Source organism: Genypterus blacodes, unplaced genomic scaffold, assembly GCF_046128005.1.
Source record: "Genypterus blacodes isolate CSIRO-AG114 ecotype Tasmania unplaced genomic scaffold, CSIRO-AGI_Gbla_v1 ptg000003l_1, whole genome shotgun sequence".
In the NCBI taxonomy this organism is placed as follows: domain Eukaryota; kingdom Metazoa; phylum Chordata; class Actinopteri; order Ophidiiformes; family Ophidiidae; genus Genypterus; species Genypterus blacodes.
The window spans coordinates 7441410-7455168 of record NW_027466817.1 but is presented as its reverse complement, the minus strand read 5'-3'; the positions used below and the strand labels follow the sequence as shown (position 1 = coordinate 7455168).

Below are 13759 nucleotides of genomic sequence, written 5' to 3'. Positions count from 1 at the left end.
CAAGCGGAGAAAAGGTAGCCGTGAAAAATAGGCGTATGTAGGTCACACCCTGAATGTCTATTTATGTTTTTGTAATTTGCAGACGGAGACAGTGATCTGGAGTTTGCTGAGGAGGATGCTGAATTCACCAAGCTGTGCAGCAGGCAGTCACAGGAGGTCGTGGCTCCGCCCCCCTACTCTTACCTCAGCATGGCAGAAAACTCCCTCCCTCTACCTGGAGGGGCCTCCTTTGACTTCTCTCCTCTGTCCTCCCCAGAGAAAGACCTCAGCGGTAAAGCAGAGCCAGGAGACACCAAGAGAATATTAACAACCACGCTAATATAAACTCAATATCCTTGAATCCTCTGATGACCCCACACACACACACACATATACACACACACACACACACACAAACACACACACACACACACACACACACACACACACACACACACACACACACACACACACACACACACACACACACACTTCTTATAGTCCTTGTGTTTTGTGTCTGTTATCCACCAGATGGCACCATGGATTTCGATGACAATGACGACTCCATGTTCTCCTCCCAGTCCTCCTTTGCTCCGCCCTCCTCCCACCCATCCGACCCTCTCCCCGATGACACCTTGCTGAGGACCCGGCCCGTGCACACCTACTCCAGGAACAACCACCACAGTCAGAACCACACCACCTCCAGACCTCCAGCCCGGCCCGCCTCCTCTGCTTTCCCCTTGGTTTCGGATGTAAATGCTACCTCCTCCTCCTCCTCAGTCTTGCCTCATCAATCTGAGGAGTCCAGGCGTTCCAACGCCGCTGCCTCTTCCCTCTCTGCTCCTTCCTCTACAGTGTTTGCTGCCACTGACTCTGCATCTCAGGCAACTCAACCATTCTCTTCCTCCGTCCCACCACTTCCTGCTCCTCATACTCCTCCTGCATGCGCCACAGCTGCGTCATCGTCTTCTGACACAACTCCTGCAGCCTCTGGGCCCTCCCCTTCCCTTCCTCCTCCCCCCCACCCTAAACCTTCCTCCGCCACCTCTCAGCGACCTCTGGCCTTCTCCTCCTCGGCCCACCCCGCAGACCGCCCCCCCACGCTCTCTGACCCTCTTCCAGCCGGAGCGTCCTCGCGCAGGGACCACGTGGCCCAGATGGCGGCCCAGAGCCTCCAGCAGCAGCGGGCGAGCAGGATGCTGCTGTCCTCTGTGTCTCAGTCTCTGGAGATCCTGGCTCAGTCGGTGCAGCTGCTGGTGGAGAGCCAGCAGGAGTTTGTGCAGGAATCGTTGCTCCTGCAGAGGGAGACCGTTGGCGTCCTGAAGGATTTCTCCAACACGGCGCTGGCCATGCTGAGGGAGAAATCTAACAGTGGACAAGCAGCAGTGCAGCGTCCTCCCTCGCATTTCTGAGGGTTGGAGCTCGAGGATGTCTAAAAGAAACATGCACAGGAATGAAAGGAGACACAAATAGTGGCAATGATGATGACGGCTGGCAATCAGCCATCATCTCATGTCCTATTACATTTTGCTTTTAGGAAAATTTGGTAGTATTTGCCTTTAGCAAACTGTACACGTTATCAGCAGAAAGGTTCCTTAGCTCCACCGGGACCAGACACACGGCCAAAGCACAGGATGGCAGAGTGCAGATTGAGACCAGGATCTCTTCATGTGACTGCACCTTGCTTTGTTTTGGTTTAGGCAGGCTTGCGTGTATCTTTACCACATTTGATTTGATACTACAGATTGAACATGCAGTTTGTGTTTTACTCCGTTAAAAAAAAGAAGAAAAAAGAACACAAAACCTGTTGTTGGAGGGGGGGTGCAGGCTTCGAAATTTGTGCTGCGGGGCTGCGCAGCGCGATCTGCAGCCCGATCTGCTGGTCTGTCTCGTGGGCCGGAAAGGCTTGCGGGCCGGAGGTTCCCCACCCCTGCTTTAGAGCTTAATGATGTGATGATGAAGCTGTGCTCCTCGTCCTCATATTAATTCAAGCACAGTCGATCTGTCAGGAACATTTTGTCAACATTTGCCTCGTCAGCATTACCACCCCCTCCTGCGTTACTTCAGGTTAGCTAGGAATAATTTAAATGCTTCTGAATTCTTTGATTTAATCCTTGTGGCCTTCTTCTCCCTCTTCTCCCCACTCTACACATCTTTGAGTTTGAGTGAACGAGACACACTCCTGCCTACTGACAGCTGTATGTAAACTCACCAAGATGTCACCAGTTCCCCAGCATTTAAACTGTAGGTTGGGTCTGATTGAAGGTCACCAGGATCACACTGTAGTCACCACTGTACCTGTAGAAGAGATGTTGAACTTGAATTTCTGGCCATTTTACGGCACGGCTGCTGAGGTCACATCCTTCCTGTACGGAGGAAAGTGCAAACACAGATGCGACGAAAACACTGATGAACATGCAAATGAAGCAAAGCTCTTGGTGGACATTCAAGCTTCAGAATGCACAAATGGACTCATGATTTGAACTGTGACTGGACAGGAGGAGCTTATTCTCTGAACAGTCGGACGGGAAAACGATACTGTTACAGTCGAGTTGAACATTTGAACACTAAGCCCGGAGCTTTCACATGTTTTCAGTGTTGCACATTTTTATTTACCCTCCACAGCTACACCTTTACATCAATGTCTGCCTACACACACAAGAGGAGAGACATCTCGCTGCCCCCGGTGCCTTGCTCATGGGCAGCGGGACAGGGACTGTTCCGAGAGAGGGGGTAAAGTATTTAAAATGTAGACAGACGGACATTTTATTGCTCAAGATATTTATACCACTTTCACGACAGCCCCTTAACTGAGATGGGTGAGTGCGCATGCGTGTGTGCAAGCGAGCGTGCGTGTGAGCGAGGGGGCCGTGTCCATTATGCTGCACAACATCAATCATCTTTCGGGACAGTTGAATGGTCACCATCAGGGCTGCAGCTATGCCACCGCCCGGTCATGAGGAGCGTCAGATTGCATCTTAACGTGATGAGATCGAGTCACACAGCTCTCGCTTCTAATAAACTTGTGTTAAAGTTATTGAGGTAAATAAATAAGTGAATAAAACCAAAGTGGTGGAACATAATAGAATTGAAAAATACCAAACACTAACTGACTCTTTCACTAAGACAGAACTGATCAATTGATTTGATCAGTTTGGTCTTCTAAAAGATCATTTGCAGCTAAATGAAGTTGCAAGTTCGAAACCAGGGACGGTCCTCCTGTTACCGAAAGGTTTAATCCTGGAAACTATGATGATTCTTGATGAAGTGTCCTTGAGCAAGGTGCTGTAGCCGCAACTTCTGGTCAGAGAGTCGCCACAGGGCGTTCAACAACACTCAACAGTGTTTGTACAGTCTGCTAATGAACCCAACACCTGGCCATAAATATTAGACCCCTACAAGGCAACTTAGAAGGTCACAACATGCTGTCCGGCCCAAAAGGCTTTCACAGTGCAGATATTGCCAACAAAGCAGAGGGATTAATGTCAATGCTGTCTGGTTTCACTTTTCACACATTTATTAACTGATGTGACGGCCCTCTAGGAGCTTCCCAGCTCAGGTTGATGAATTCTGCTGAAACAGAATGAAACAAAACCTAAATGCCGGATTCCAATTCCCCTCTTAAACCTGCGAGGTGTTTCAGCTACGCATCCAATCTAACAATGTACAGAAGTGTGTGTGTCGGCTATTCACGACGAGTTTATGACAGTTCTGAATGTTAAAGTGAGACAATTTCACAAAATGTGATTTGGGGAAACTACCAAAACAAGTAACTTGTAAGCTGGAGCATTTTTGGTGAGGCCTGTAATGTCTTTGAATGGACCTGGAACCTGTCTGATCTGATTTTGATGGTCCTCCCACTCTGCTGTAACCAGGCAACCATGTTATGTTTCCTACCACCACATCCTGATAATAAAGAAGTTATTTAATAATGCTGTGCCACGCATTTCCAGTCTCCAGTACACAAAGTGCAGATTCTGCTAGCTGTCCTCATAGCCTTGACAGTTAAAGTCAAAGTTTGAACATAAAAACTGAAAATATCAAAACTATAATTTCAAAAACAGCCACATAAAATGACAAAGAAGAATGACACAATTGACGAATTTTAGTCCTTGAAGAATTTGAGGAATGGAAATAAAAACAAAACCAATGGAACAGAACACATTTTGATATTTACAACGCTAATGCTAAAACAATACCAAATAAAACACAAATGAACATATGAAAGGACTGCAGTGGCTCTGTAAGTGACCCAGTATATAGAATTCCTGTTTTTGAGTGTCTGACTTAGGCTCTCATCCGTACACATTGTGCCGTGACGCAACAAAACCACAGGTAGAGGACCAAGGATGAAGAGGCAACAGAATCTGATGAGCAAAGAGATAGAAATCGAGTTGATTCTATCCAGGATGTAAAGTAGATTTTAAGCATTCAGAGCTTCAAAGTGAGACCTCCTCCATGCCACAGTCAAACATCAAATTAGAAATGTGTTGCCCCAAAATAAAAGGAAGGGCTTATGTCTTACGCCCTCCAGAACGTGTTAAGTCTTCCTGGTGTGTGTTGTTTGTGTGCAGCGGTTTGGGCCTGCTGCATTTAAAACAGCTGGCACCAAACCTTTAATAACCCATCATACATCCATCCTGTAATTAAATAAAATGATCAGCAATCTTGTTTATTTGGAAAGAAAATCATGAAACTACAAAAAGCACAAGACCTGATGAGGAGATTTAAGAGGAAGAGGATAGTGCACATGTGACGATCAGAGGTGATGAAGGAAAGTCAGATGTAGAGACGAGCGGTGAGAAGGAGGCAGCAGCAGGTAGGGTTTCACACACACTGGCTGGTCATGGAGCACATTACACACACACTCAGGTACTCATCAGGTTTATCAGCATTTACTACATTCACATGAACTTATGACTTTTTTAATGTTTTCAATCTCAGAATTTCAATGACAAATCAATATCTGACATTTACAAACTTGCCCACAATGGCAGGTTAAATTTCAGGGAGTTGCATAAAAAGAATTTAACAGAAATCAAACACAGCTTATTGACTTTTTAAAATATAAATGTGAAGCAGGGAAATTTTGAAGATAAAATCAAAATCAAGTATGCATCATAGAGTAGCGGAACATCTGTGGACGTTGGGGTGAGTTCTGAACAGTCTGTGCTTTGACCAGATTGACCCCCTGAAGTCTCGCCAGGAAATATTGTTAAGGCCAAGTCGTTGGAGCTGTTATTGTGAGATGTGTCCTGTATGCATACAGGTAGCCAAGCATACGGGCTGAGACTATGATGGGGCCCATAAACATGACAATGATAATATGCTCCTTTTTTATGGATTAATGGATTTATTTTCTCACCTTTCAGGTCTCCAAGATGGACATTCCACTTTAACAGGTAAACAGTGAAAGTAACTGTAAAAAGGGAATTTCACAAGGGTCTTTCAGTTTGTTGTTAAATCTGTAAATTCAACTTTTTTTTATACAAAAATGTTCTATTGTCAATGTTCAGAACCATTGGATTAGAGAATGGCAGGAGAGTCCTGCCATTGTCTCACTACACACTGGGACCTGAGCTCAGCAGCCGCAGTGTGTAGAGAGCTGGACTGTAGTTCTGTCATTACAATGGGACATGTGTGTACAGAGAGGATATGCACATGCAGATCAACAGAGGTTAGGCTTATGTGAGTTGAATTTACAACCAAAACAGCCGTATGGAGCTGAACATATTGGGTAATGTAAGTCAGTAATTTCCCATCATTGGTTTCTATTTGAGCCCAAAGAGTTCCGCTGTGAAGGCATTGAGTCTCTTCTGCTGGACTGTGGAAGCTCAGACTCAATTAGAAACTCCTGCTCATCTGGTAAATCTGTTGGCTTAACCTGCTCAGGTAGAAGAGGAGCTGCTGCTGTAGGTTCATAATGACATTTGGATTCAATGAGGTAAACTTGCATGGAGACTGGGGCAAAGTGGATGCCTTTGAGGGGAGCTGAAAACAGCAGACAGTGTGTGGAGACAGCTGGACTGCTCTGCTGTGTCAACGAGACACAAGACATTTTTTAAAAGATGAGTGTGGTGAATGAGTGTCGCCTGTCTTGACTCAGGCAAAGCAATCAGAGAGTGCATATCTAGAAACTGGACTTCAGAAACCTACCTGAACATCAACTGCTCAGGTAAAACAATCAAATACTTTTCTTTTCTTTCCTTTTTATTATTTTTAGCTGGAATGATCTCACCCATAACCCACCATTTTCCATGTGGTGTCACCTGTATTCATCTTCCTCTGATTCTCATTCCTATTCTGTTTGAACTACCGTTAACTCTTCCTCCTTTGGTTTGGATATAAATATCCTATGTGCTGCGTCATCATGACATTTTCTAGACAAATTTGATTGTCAGACCACCTTAACGATCAATCAGTTGATTAACTATCAACTATTTATTAATGGGGGTCACCATGATTCCATCAGATTTGTGACTGTGTGGCTCTGTGGTAAGGAGTGACACCTCATTATCTGACATTGAAATATCAGTTGCGAAATTGATAAAGAATAATACAAATGATAAAACTCATTGTAATTTCTTAAAGTGCCGCATTAGAACTATAGATTGTACCAGCCCCTGCTGGATGGCAAGAAACCTCAGGGTGCTTTAGCTGCTTATTTAGGACTTGTTAGGCACTGACATGTCTTTGTGTTTACGATTGTGCCATTGAAGCTTGACATATGAGGTTTCACTGTCTATGTGCTCTCCCTCTGTCAGAGTCTATCAGGCTGGTGAATGGATCTAGAATGTGTTCTGGCAGAGTAGAGGTGAAGTTTCAACAGTCGTGGTTCTGGAGATCAAAGAGCTGAGCAAATGGAAAGAAGGAATTTCCATCAGCAATGAAGGGGACTGACAGTTAGCAGGTGCAGCATGTTAACAGCTGGACTGTTGCTCTGCTCTTCAAGAAGAGAGAGAGTCATCAACTATTAGGGGCCCATCTGTACGCCATCCAAATCCTTATATGTGGGGGTGTGGCACTGCTGCCTTTCAACCAAAGAGATTGAGATCAAAACACCCATATACCTTTTGTCTGTGGAAGTGCACGGAATCCTTCAGCCTGAAAGTGATCTGTTCAGGTAACACTGAACAGACGCCCTCATCCGCATTCTCAGCTGTGTGTCCATTCAGCTGCATTTTGCTTACAGAAAGCTATGTACTGTTTATAAAGCCCACTCTGTGTTTACATCTAATCCTAGTATAATGGAAAAACTACCCATTAGCATTTCAGCTTTGTATATAATAATAATAATAAAAATATATTTTTTATTCAAAAAAAGAAAAGAAAAGGCAATGGAAACATGGCTGCTGACAGGTTAGCTCTACCAGTGTTCACTTTGAGATAACAGATAAGAATATTGTGTCTTCATGTCTTTTCTGTTCTGCAGCCAATCACCTCTCTCTGTTTGGCAGATTTGCTTCTTTTGCCAAACCCTCTCTCCTTCCCTTGATGGGGCTCAGTATGGGGAGCAGCAGGAGCATTGAGCTGTGCTCGGCTACAGCTTCACCACCATCTGCACCGCTGAGCTACAGTACCCGGGTGGTTCCTTCCAGCTAATGGTCACCAACTCTAAAACAGAACTGAGCTACACCTTGCCAGCAGGTCATTCAGCTTGTCACCCACTTCAGTTTCTCTGCAGCAAACTGCAGTCACCAAGGAGATAACAGCTGTGTTTATTACCTTTTTTTTTCTTTCTCACAACTTCTATGAGAGCCAGCCGATGTCTCTCACTGTCTCAGGTAACTTCAAACATATCTGGACCCGACGTCGTAAAATGTGATGGAAAACTCAGTAAGTCATCCTGCAGGTGCAAAAAGTTAAATCTGTGCATTAAAACATCTGCTGCCAATCATAATTGTATTCATGATGTTATATGTTCTGATGTGTTGATGAATGTGTTTCAGCCCCTGTAACAGAATTGATCATCAGAGTGGTTGTCCTTCTGCTGATTGTTGTGGTGTTCAGCGTGCCGCTTTGTTTCTACTGCAAGGTAATGTACAAACCTGTACTCAAGAACAATTTGGTTTAAAGTACACCGTAGGGAAAAGCATTGGGGTGGGTTATTCTAAACTTGGTGGATCGCCTGTTGAAGGTAAAGTGGGGAAACGACAGGAGCCTTACAAATGAATCAATAAGAAGAAGAGAAATATTTGTAATAAGAAAGCTGATTTGCTTTCTATGGTTGCGTACTGCCACCTATTGGTGTTCTTGTGTAATTAGTTACTATTTAAACCTGAATATACATTTCTTAGATCACACAGCACAACATCATGTGTACTGTTTTTTGTGTATAGTACTTTGTGTTATGAAGCTTACAGGAAGTCATCCCAAATGGAAACCATATTCAGACATTTTCATTCTAATGCATAACGTGCAGTACTGTCACTCAAAAGCCATTAAGTATTGATTCCACAATTCTACTCATTGAATTAATTCACTTAATTCCATTATTCTAGTTCCTGCCAGCTACCAATTCACAAGTGTCAAAAGTCCATCTTCTGCGTTGCGCTTGTGTGTGTGTGCGTTACGTTACTCGTTATTCTAACAAGCTAATGTCAAACTTGTTAAAACTTAAAATCTTTAGCTATGATGCTCAATAACAACACACAGTTTCTTCAAGAAAAATACTTTTTTTATTTCGTTATAAATCCACATAATTGTATCTATGAAAGCATAAAATCCCCATTTTGCATGTTGTATTTTTTCCTTATAGTGGTCATTTGTTTTGTTATATTCAAAGTAAATCATGGGTATCAAACCATTGAAGACTATAAGGTGTATGTCACATACAAACACAAACACTGTCAAACAGCAAAGGGAAATTGAACGGTGGGACAGCGTCACGTCTGCTGGCAATCTTTTGAAATCGCTTAATACATAGAACGACCTTGAAAGCCAGCTTGCAGGCGCAGGAACACTTATGCTCCAGTTCCCCAGCGTTTTGTACAGGTACATTTGCTTCCCGGTGTCAAACAAAACATTGGAAATCACTATTTTCACCATTGACTTTTGAGCCAGAACTGTGTGCTTCAAGTTTGGCATTATACACAATCCCCAGCGGTGTTCCTCATGGCTCCGTTCTCAGGACACTTTTCTTTTATTTCCTCAAACAATCCAACATAGAGAACTGATCCACCATTGACGCAAACACACTGAACATTTCAACATTATCTAAGTCACCCGCGGCCAGAGGAGGAGAGTATAGTATTCAATCCATGAGAATGAGAATGGGGGTGAAAACATACAATTAAAGTGCCAGAAGAGTTCACCGTTCACAGTTTGTAATTATTGATGGTTTGAGAGGAGATGCTGACTTTGTGTTCATATTTTAAATCCAAGCCATTTTACAGCTTTCTCCCTCCTGTAGATTCCAGTGTGCTTCAGAAGTCTGAATAGTCTCCCAATAGTGTAATAATGCTGTAGTAATAATGCAGTAATCCTTTGGCATATGACTGTATGCTGGGGAAAGAGTGCACAACAGCACAAAACCACAACCGAGAATATCCAGGAAACGGTCATAAACAGGTTATCCCCAAATTCATAGTAATCCATGCAGCATGTTCCCGGAGCAACATTTAGTGTCCATCCAGGATCCAACTGGAAGATGATTCCATATGAAGCTGAAGAGGATTCAAGCCAGTGCCCATTATCATGAAATGAAAAGATTCCAAACCATAATCCTTCTGATGTAACTGATCCAAGGTTTTCAAGGCCGATCAACACACCACCAACCTGTATCCAAAGTGTTGGCTGTTCCATGTGTTGGATTACATATTGATAGGTAGACGTTTTCCCTGAGGTTGCGTTCACATCCCACCTGGTCCAGGTAAGGAGGGTCACTGTGTCTCTGGGTACCTGGGACTCATGATTAGGTCTGATCATGCAACCATTTGGAACAACAGAAGTCACCTAGGGCAGACCAAGTAAGGAGAGTGAGTGGCTAAATGACTCAATTTAAGATTAAGATCTCATATTCCTTTCCATGGTTGTGTCTGTGCTCTTAGGGGAGAAGTGATGTTTTAGTGTGCTGCATTATAGCTGAGTGAAGAGAACAAACATACAAAGGATTCACACTAGCAACCCGTTAGCTGGTCCGTTATCCCGGTGCTCCAGTTGGCCTTTCCATCACCATATGACAGGATTAAGCCCTGTGCAGCCTTGAGGCCTTAAAAGCCTCTCACCTATGTGTGTGTGTGTGTGTGTGTGTGTGTGTGTGTGTGTGTGTGTGAGTCTTTGTTGTATTTTGTGTGATGTCTCACCTCTTCTCCCTCCAGCACTGTGTATCTTGCATGTAAGTAAATCTGAAAAACAGAGAAAAACATCCAGAAGAGCATATTGAGGCTCAGACAGACAGATAAGATAAGATAAGATAGATAAGATACTTTATTTGATCAGATCACATGCAAATCACAATGTTATCAGGCAGACAGACAGACAGACAGACAGACAGCCAGACAGCCAGACAGCCAGACAGACTGGCTAACTGACTAACTGACTGACTGACTGACTGACTGACTGACTGACTGACTGACTGACTAACTAACAGAAAGACAGAAATAGCTCTTTTCAGTCACCTCACCATATTGCATCACTGTCTCAGTGACTCATCTTTGCCTCTCAGTCTGATTGGTTGGCTGTTTTTTCTTCTCTATCTCACTAACTACATCTAAGTCCATAAATCTAATTTCTATGTGTGTGTGTGTCTCTCGCTTTTTCATTGATAATAAGTTGTCTTCTCCCGTTCTTAAATGAAACCCTCAAACACATGTATGTATATAAAAGAAGATGGACTGTGGCTAAAATGTCCCGTGTGGAAGATCATTATCGATTCACTGTGACTTCACAGGGTTTGTTTTCCATGTTCCTTGTGCTTATTTATTTCATTATCTTCTAACTCTCTGAATCTAATCAGTCTATAGAGGGTTGTGTGTGCTGAATACACTAAGAGAAGCAGCACTTCATAATGTCTCCAAGGAAGAAATGACTGGTAAGGTTGGAACAAGAGTCTAGATCCAATTGTTCTCTGTTTGCAATGTGCATTCAGGAGCATCATCTGCTGGTTTGAGCGCTGAGATGTAACAATCACTGCTATACAAATAGCTAATTCACAAAACACAGTCGAATCGTCCTCTGCAGTTCCAATCTAGAATACTAATCTAAATTTCACTTGAGTCTTTCTTCAGAAAATAGTGTCAGCTCCATTTTCCACAAATCAAAAATTGAAATTGGAGTGGTGAGCTGCAGTTTATCAGCTCTCTACAGAAGAAACATTTCAGCATTTAAGTCCTAACCAAATTAAAGCTGTTTTTTGGACACATTCATCTCAAAACTTAGTTAGTTGCACAGCAATGCACCGTCGGCTGCTACATCTATGTATGTATGTCTTCTCCTGTTGGTCAAAGGTTTAGCATGAACACCTATGCCAGGTACTGTACACTTAGTTTTGTCTGGTGACTTATCATCGCACTTATTACCTTTTTTTCTTTAATAAGTCCAGATCCAAAAGGTGTGAATTCAGAGGGAGTTTTTAGGGTCTGAACTCTGCCGGGAGCATTGAAGCATGTTTGTTTTTCCCAAAGCATTCAGCACGAATTCTCTCCCAGAATCCAACAGCAACAGACTGTGGTTATAACCGGCAGCTGCCAGTGTGAGTTTGTGAATCAAGGCAATCCGTCTGCTTTACCCAGATACATGAGGGTAAAAATAAAGCTCTGATCCATGTTGTGTCATGACTGAAGCACTAGGTGGCACTGTTTAACCGTCTGTACGCTGCAGTGGTCACTAACTGTTGGTCACCGTGCTGTCGTGCTGCTCGGTGCCAGGCTGCCATAATAAAAACATGCTAGATGAGGCCTTGTAGCTTTACCAAGTCCAGTCCACCATCTGCCTGTCTCTGACCCCACCACCCACTCTCTGGTTGGTCCATTGACTTTGCTAACTGATGAGGCGTGACGCTGGGATTGTATTGGAGGGAGCCAGCATGACTGAGATTTATTTGTGTTGCTGTGATTGGGTGTGTGTGCTTGAGTGTATATTGCTTTTTTTTTTGGTGCAAACCTTGTCACTTTTTCAGGAGCCATGTTTTACCTGGACAACCGTCTAAACTATGTTTGGGTTAGAATAAGCACAAACAGGCAACAACATACAACAATTTCTGTTTAAGGTGATTATATACAGTGAGGAAGTCCTGTCGAAATGTGTGTGTGTGTGTCAGGGAGCGGTGAGTCAGGCTGATCAAACCAACACCAGCAGTTCATTTTGACTGGAGAGGAAGCAGGTGTGCCAAGATTGCTGGTTTCTCTACCCCTCTCTCTCTCTCTCTCTCTCTCTCTCTCTCTCTCTATGTGTTTGTGTGTGTGAGTGTGTGTGTGTGGATATTAAACCTACAACAAATGACCTCTGGGCCATGGGGGCCAGATAGATTGCTTCCACTAGACAAAAAAAAGAAGTGTGCTTGTATGTTCGTGTTCATATATGTGCGCCTGTGTGTGTGTGTGTAAAGATGCATGACTGTGTGTTTTGAGGTGGGAGGCGTATTGTTACAGGGAGGACGTGATGAGTAGGAGGAGGTCATATCACAGAGGAATAGGAAGAGGAACTTACAGAGGAAAGAGAAGAGGAAGAGGAGGGGCAGACTGAAGAGAGAAGAAGTAAACAAAGCGAGAACAGAGCCGATGAGAGGATGATTCAGATGACTCAATGTGAAAAAGAGAAAAAGGAAAGACAGACAGGCAGAAGAGGAGGGTTTGATAATGAGTGGATTAATAATGAAGTATGTGTCGGGGTCCGTGTTAAAGCAGCAGGACGCTCACGTCCATAAATCACTGCTACTCATAAAACGCAGCAAAAATCGAAGCTCAGACTAAGTTTAGTGGCTCTGATTTCCTTTATCCTCATTATACTACATCACATGTTGCTGAAACTACGCTCTGCTGCCGTGGTGCTCTTGAGCAAGCATGAAGATCTCACAAAGGTTTGGCTGGTTACATAGGAAACATAACGGTGAACACCAGTGTGGTGTCACACAGGTAGATCCAAAAGAAGAAGAAAGAAAGCAACAGCTGACGAATTGTGTGGAAGAGAGAAAATCCACTAGGCTTCAGCTGTAGAAGAAGGTTAATATAAAGATAAACGCTGCGGCGGAGGAGAAGCAATACGACTGACCTTGATCTGACCAAATGAAGTCACGAAGGCAAAGAAAATTGGGTTTACTTTCCTGACGGAGCCACACAAAGACGTTCTTTCAGGAGAATAAAAGTGAAACCTCTCCGTACAGAGACCACAGATGAGCCCTTATTATCATTATTATTAATAATATCCTTCTAGTGTGTTGAAATCAGATGATAACAAATCAATAGAACAGTAGAGAATCCAGGTGGAAGTTGTAGTTTTATTTTGTAGTTTGTAACCGTACTTTCAGGAGCTTGGTTGGACACCAGCTGTTTAGTGTAAAGTATGAGCATGTTTGTACGCAAATGCAGCTTTAAAGTTGCATATTGAGAACCATGACAACTTAAGTGATCAAAACACACTCCAAACACTGTGGTGATCTGATCCCCTGCCTCTCCCATCTCAGTGACAGCAGCTACTCACCAATGACAGGAGCCTCTTCTCGGTACAAAGTTTGGCTCCAGGCACCAGCAACAAATCAAAAACAAGTAGTGGGGGTAGAGGTGTTGGATTATTGGTTTGGGTTTGGAGATTGGTGGGCTGTGGGTTTGATCGAAGGTTTCTT

The 13759-nt window shown here is 43.5% G+C and overlaps 1 protein-coding gene and 1 long non-coding RNA gene across 3 annotated transcripts in view; one reads left to right on the top strand and one right to left on the bottom strand.

Annotated features, from left to right (window-relative positions):
• LOC142994988 (uncharacterized) overlaps nt 1–13759 on the top strand; it is a 258121-nt gene that overhangs the window by 3582 nt on the left and 240780 nt on the right. The window contains exons 5-6 of one of the 2 annotated variants that reach the window (XR_012961470.1): nt 83–271; nt 511–2812. Coding sequence is in view for 1 of the 2 variants with exons in the window: in XM_076145864.1 (XP_076001979.1) it covers nt 83–271; nt 511–1391 (1070 nt within the window). In the remaining variant the exon portion in view is untranslated. Of the gene's footprint in view, nt 1–82; nt 272–510; nt 3964–13759 lie in introns of those variants that run through there. The other variant, XM_076145864.1, reaches the window with a different exon arrangement.
• On the bottom strand, nt 8690–13757 carry LOC142992616 (uncharacterized). Its single transcript, XR_012961058.1, has 3 exons — nt 13618–13757; nt 10284–10325; nt 8690–9933 (listed from the first exon to the last, which is right to left on the bottom strand). It is a non-coding gene; the product is annotated as an uncharacterized LOC142992616 (long non-coding RNA).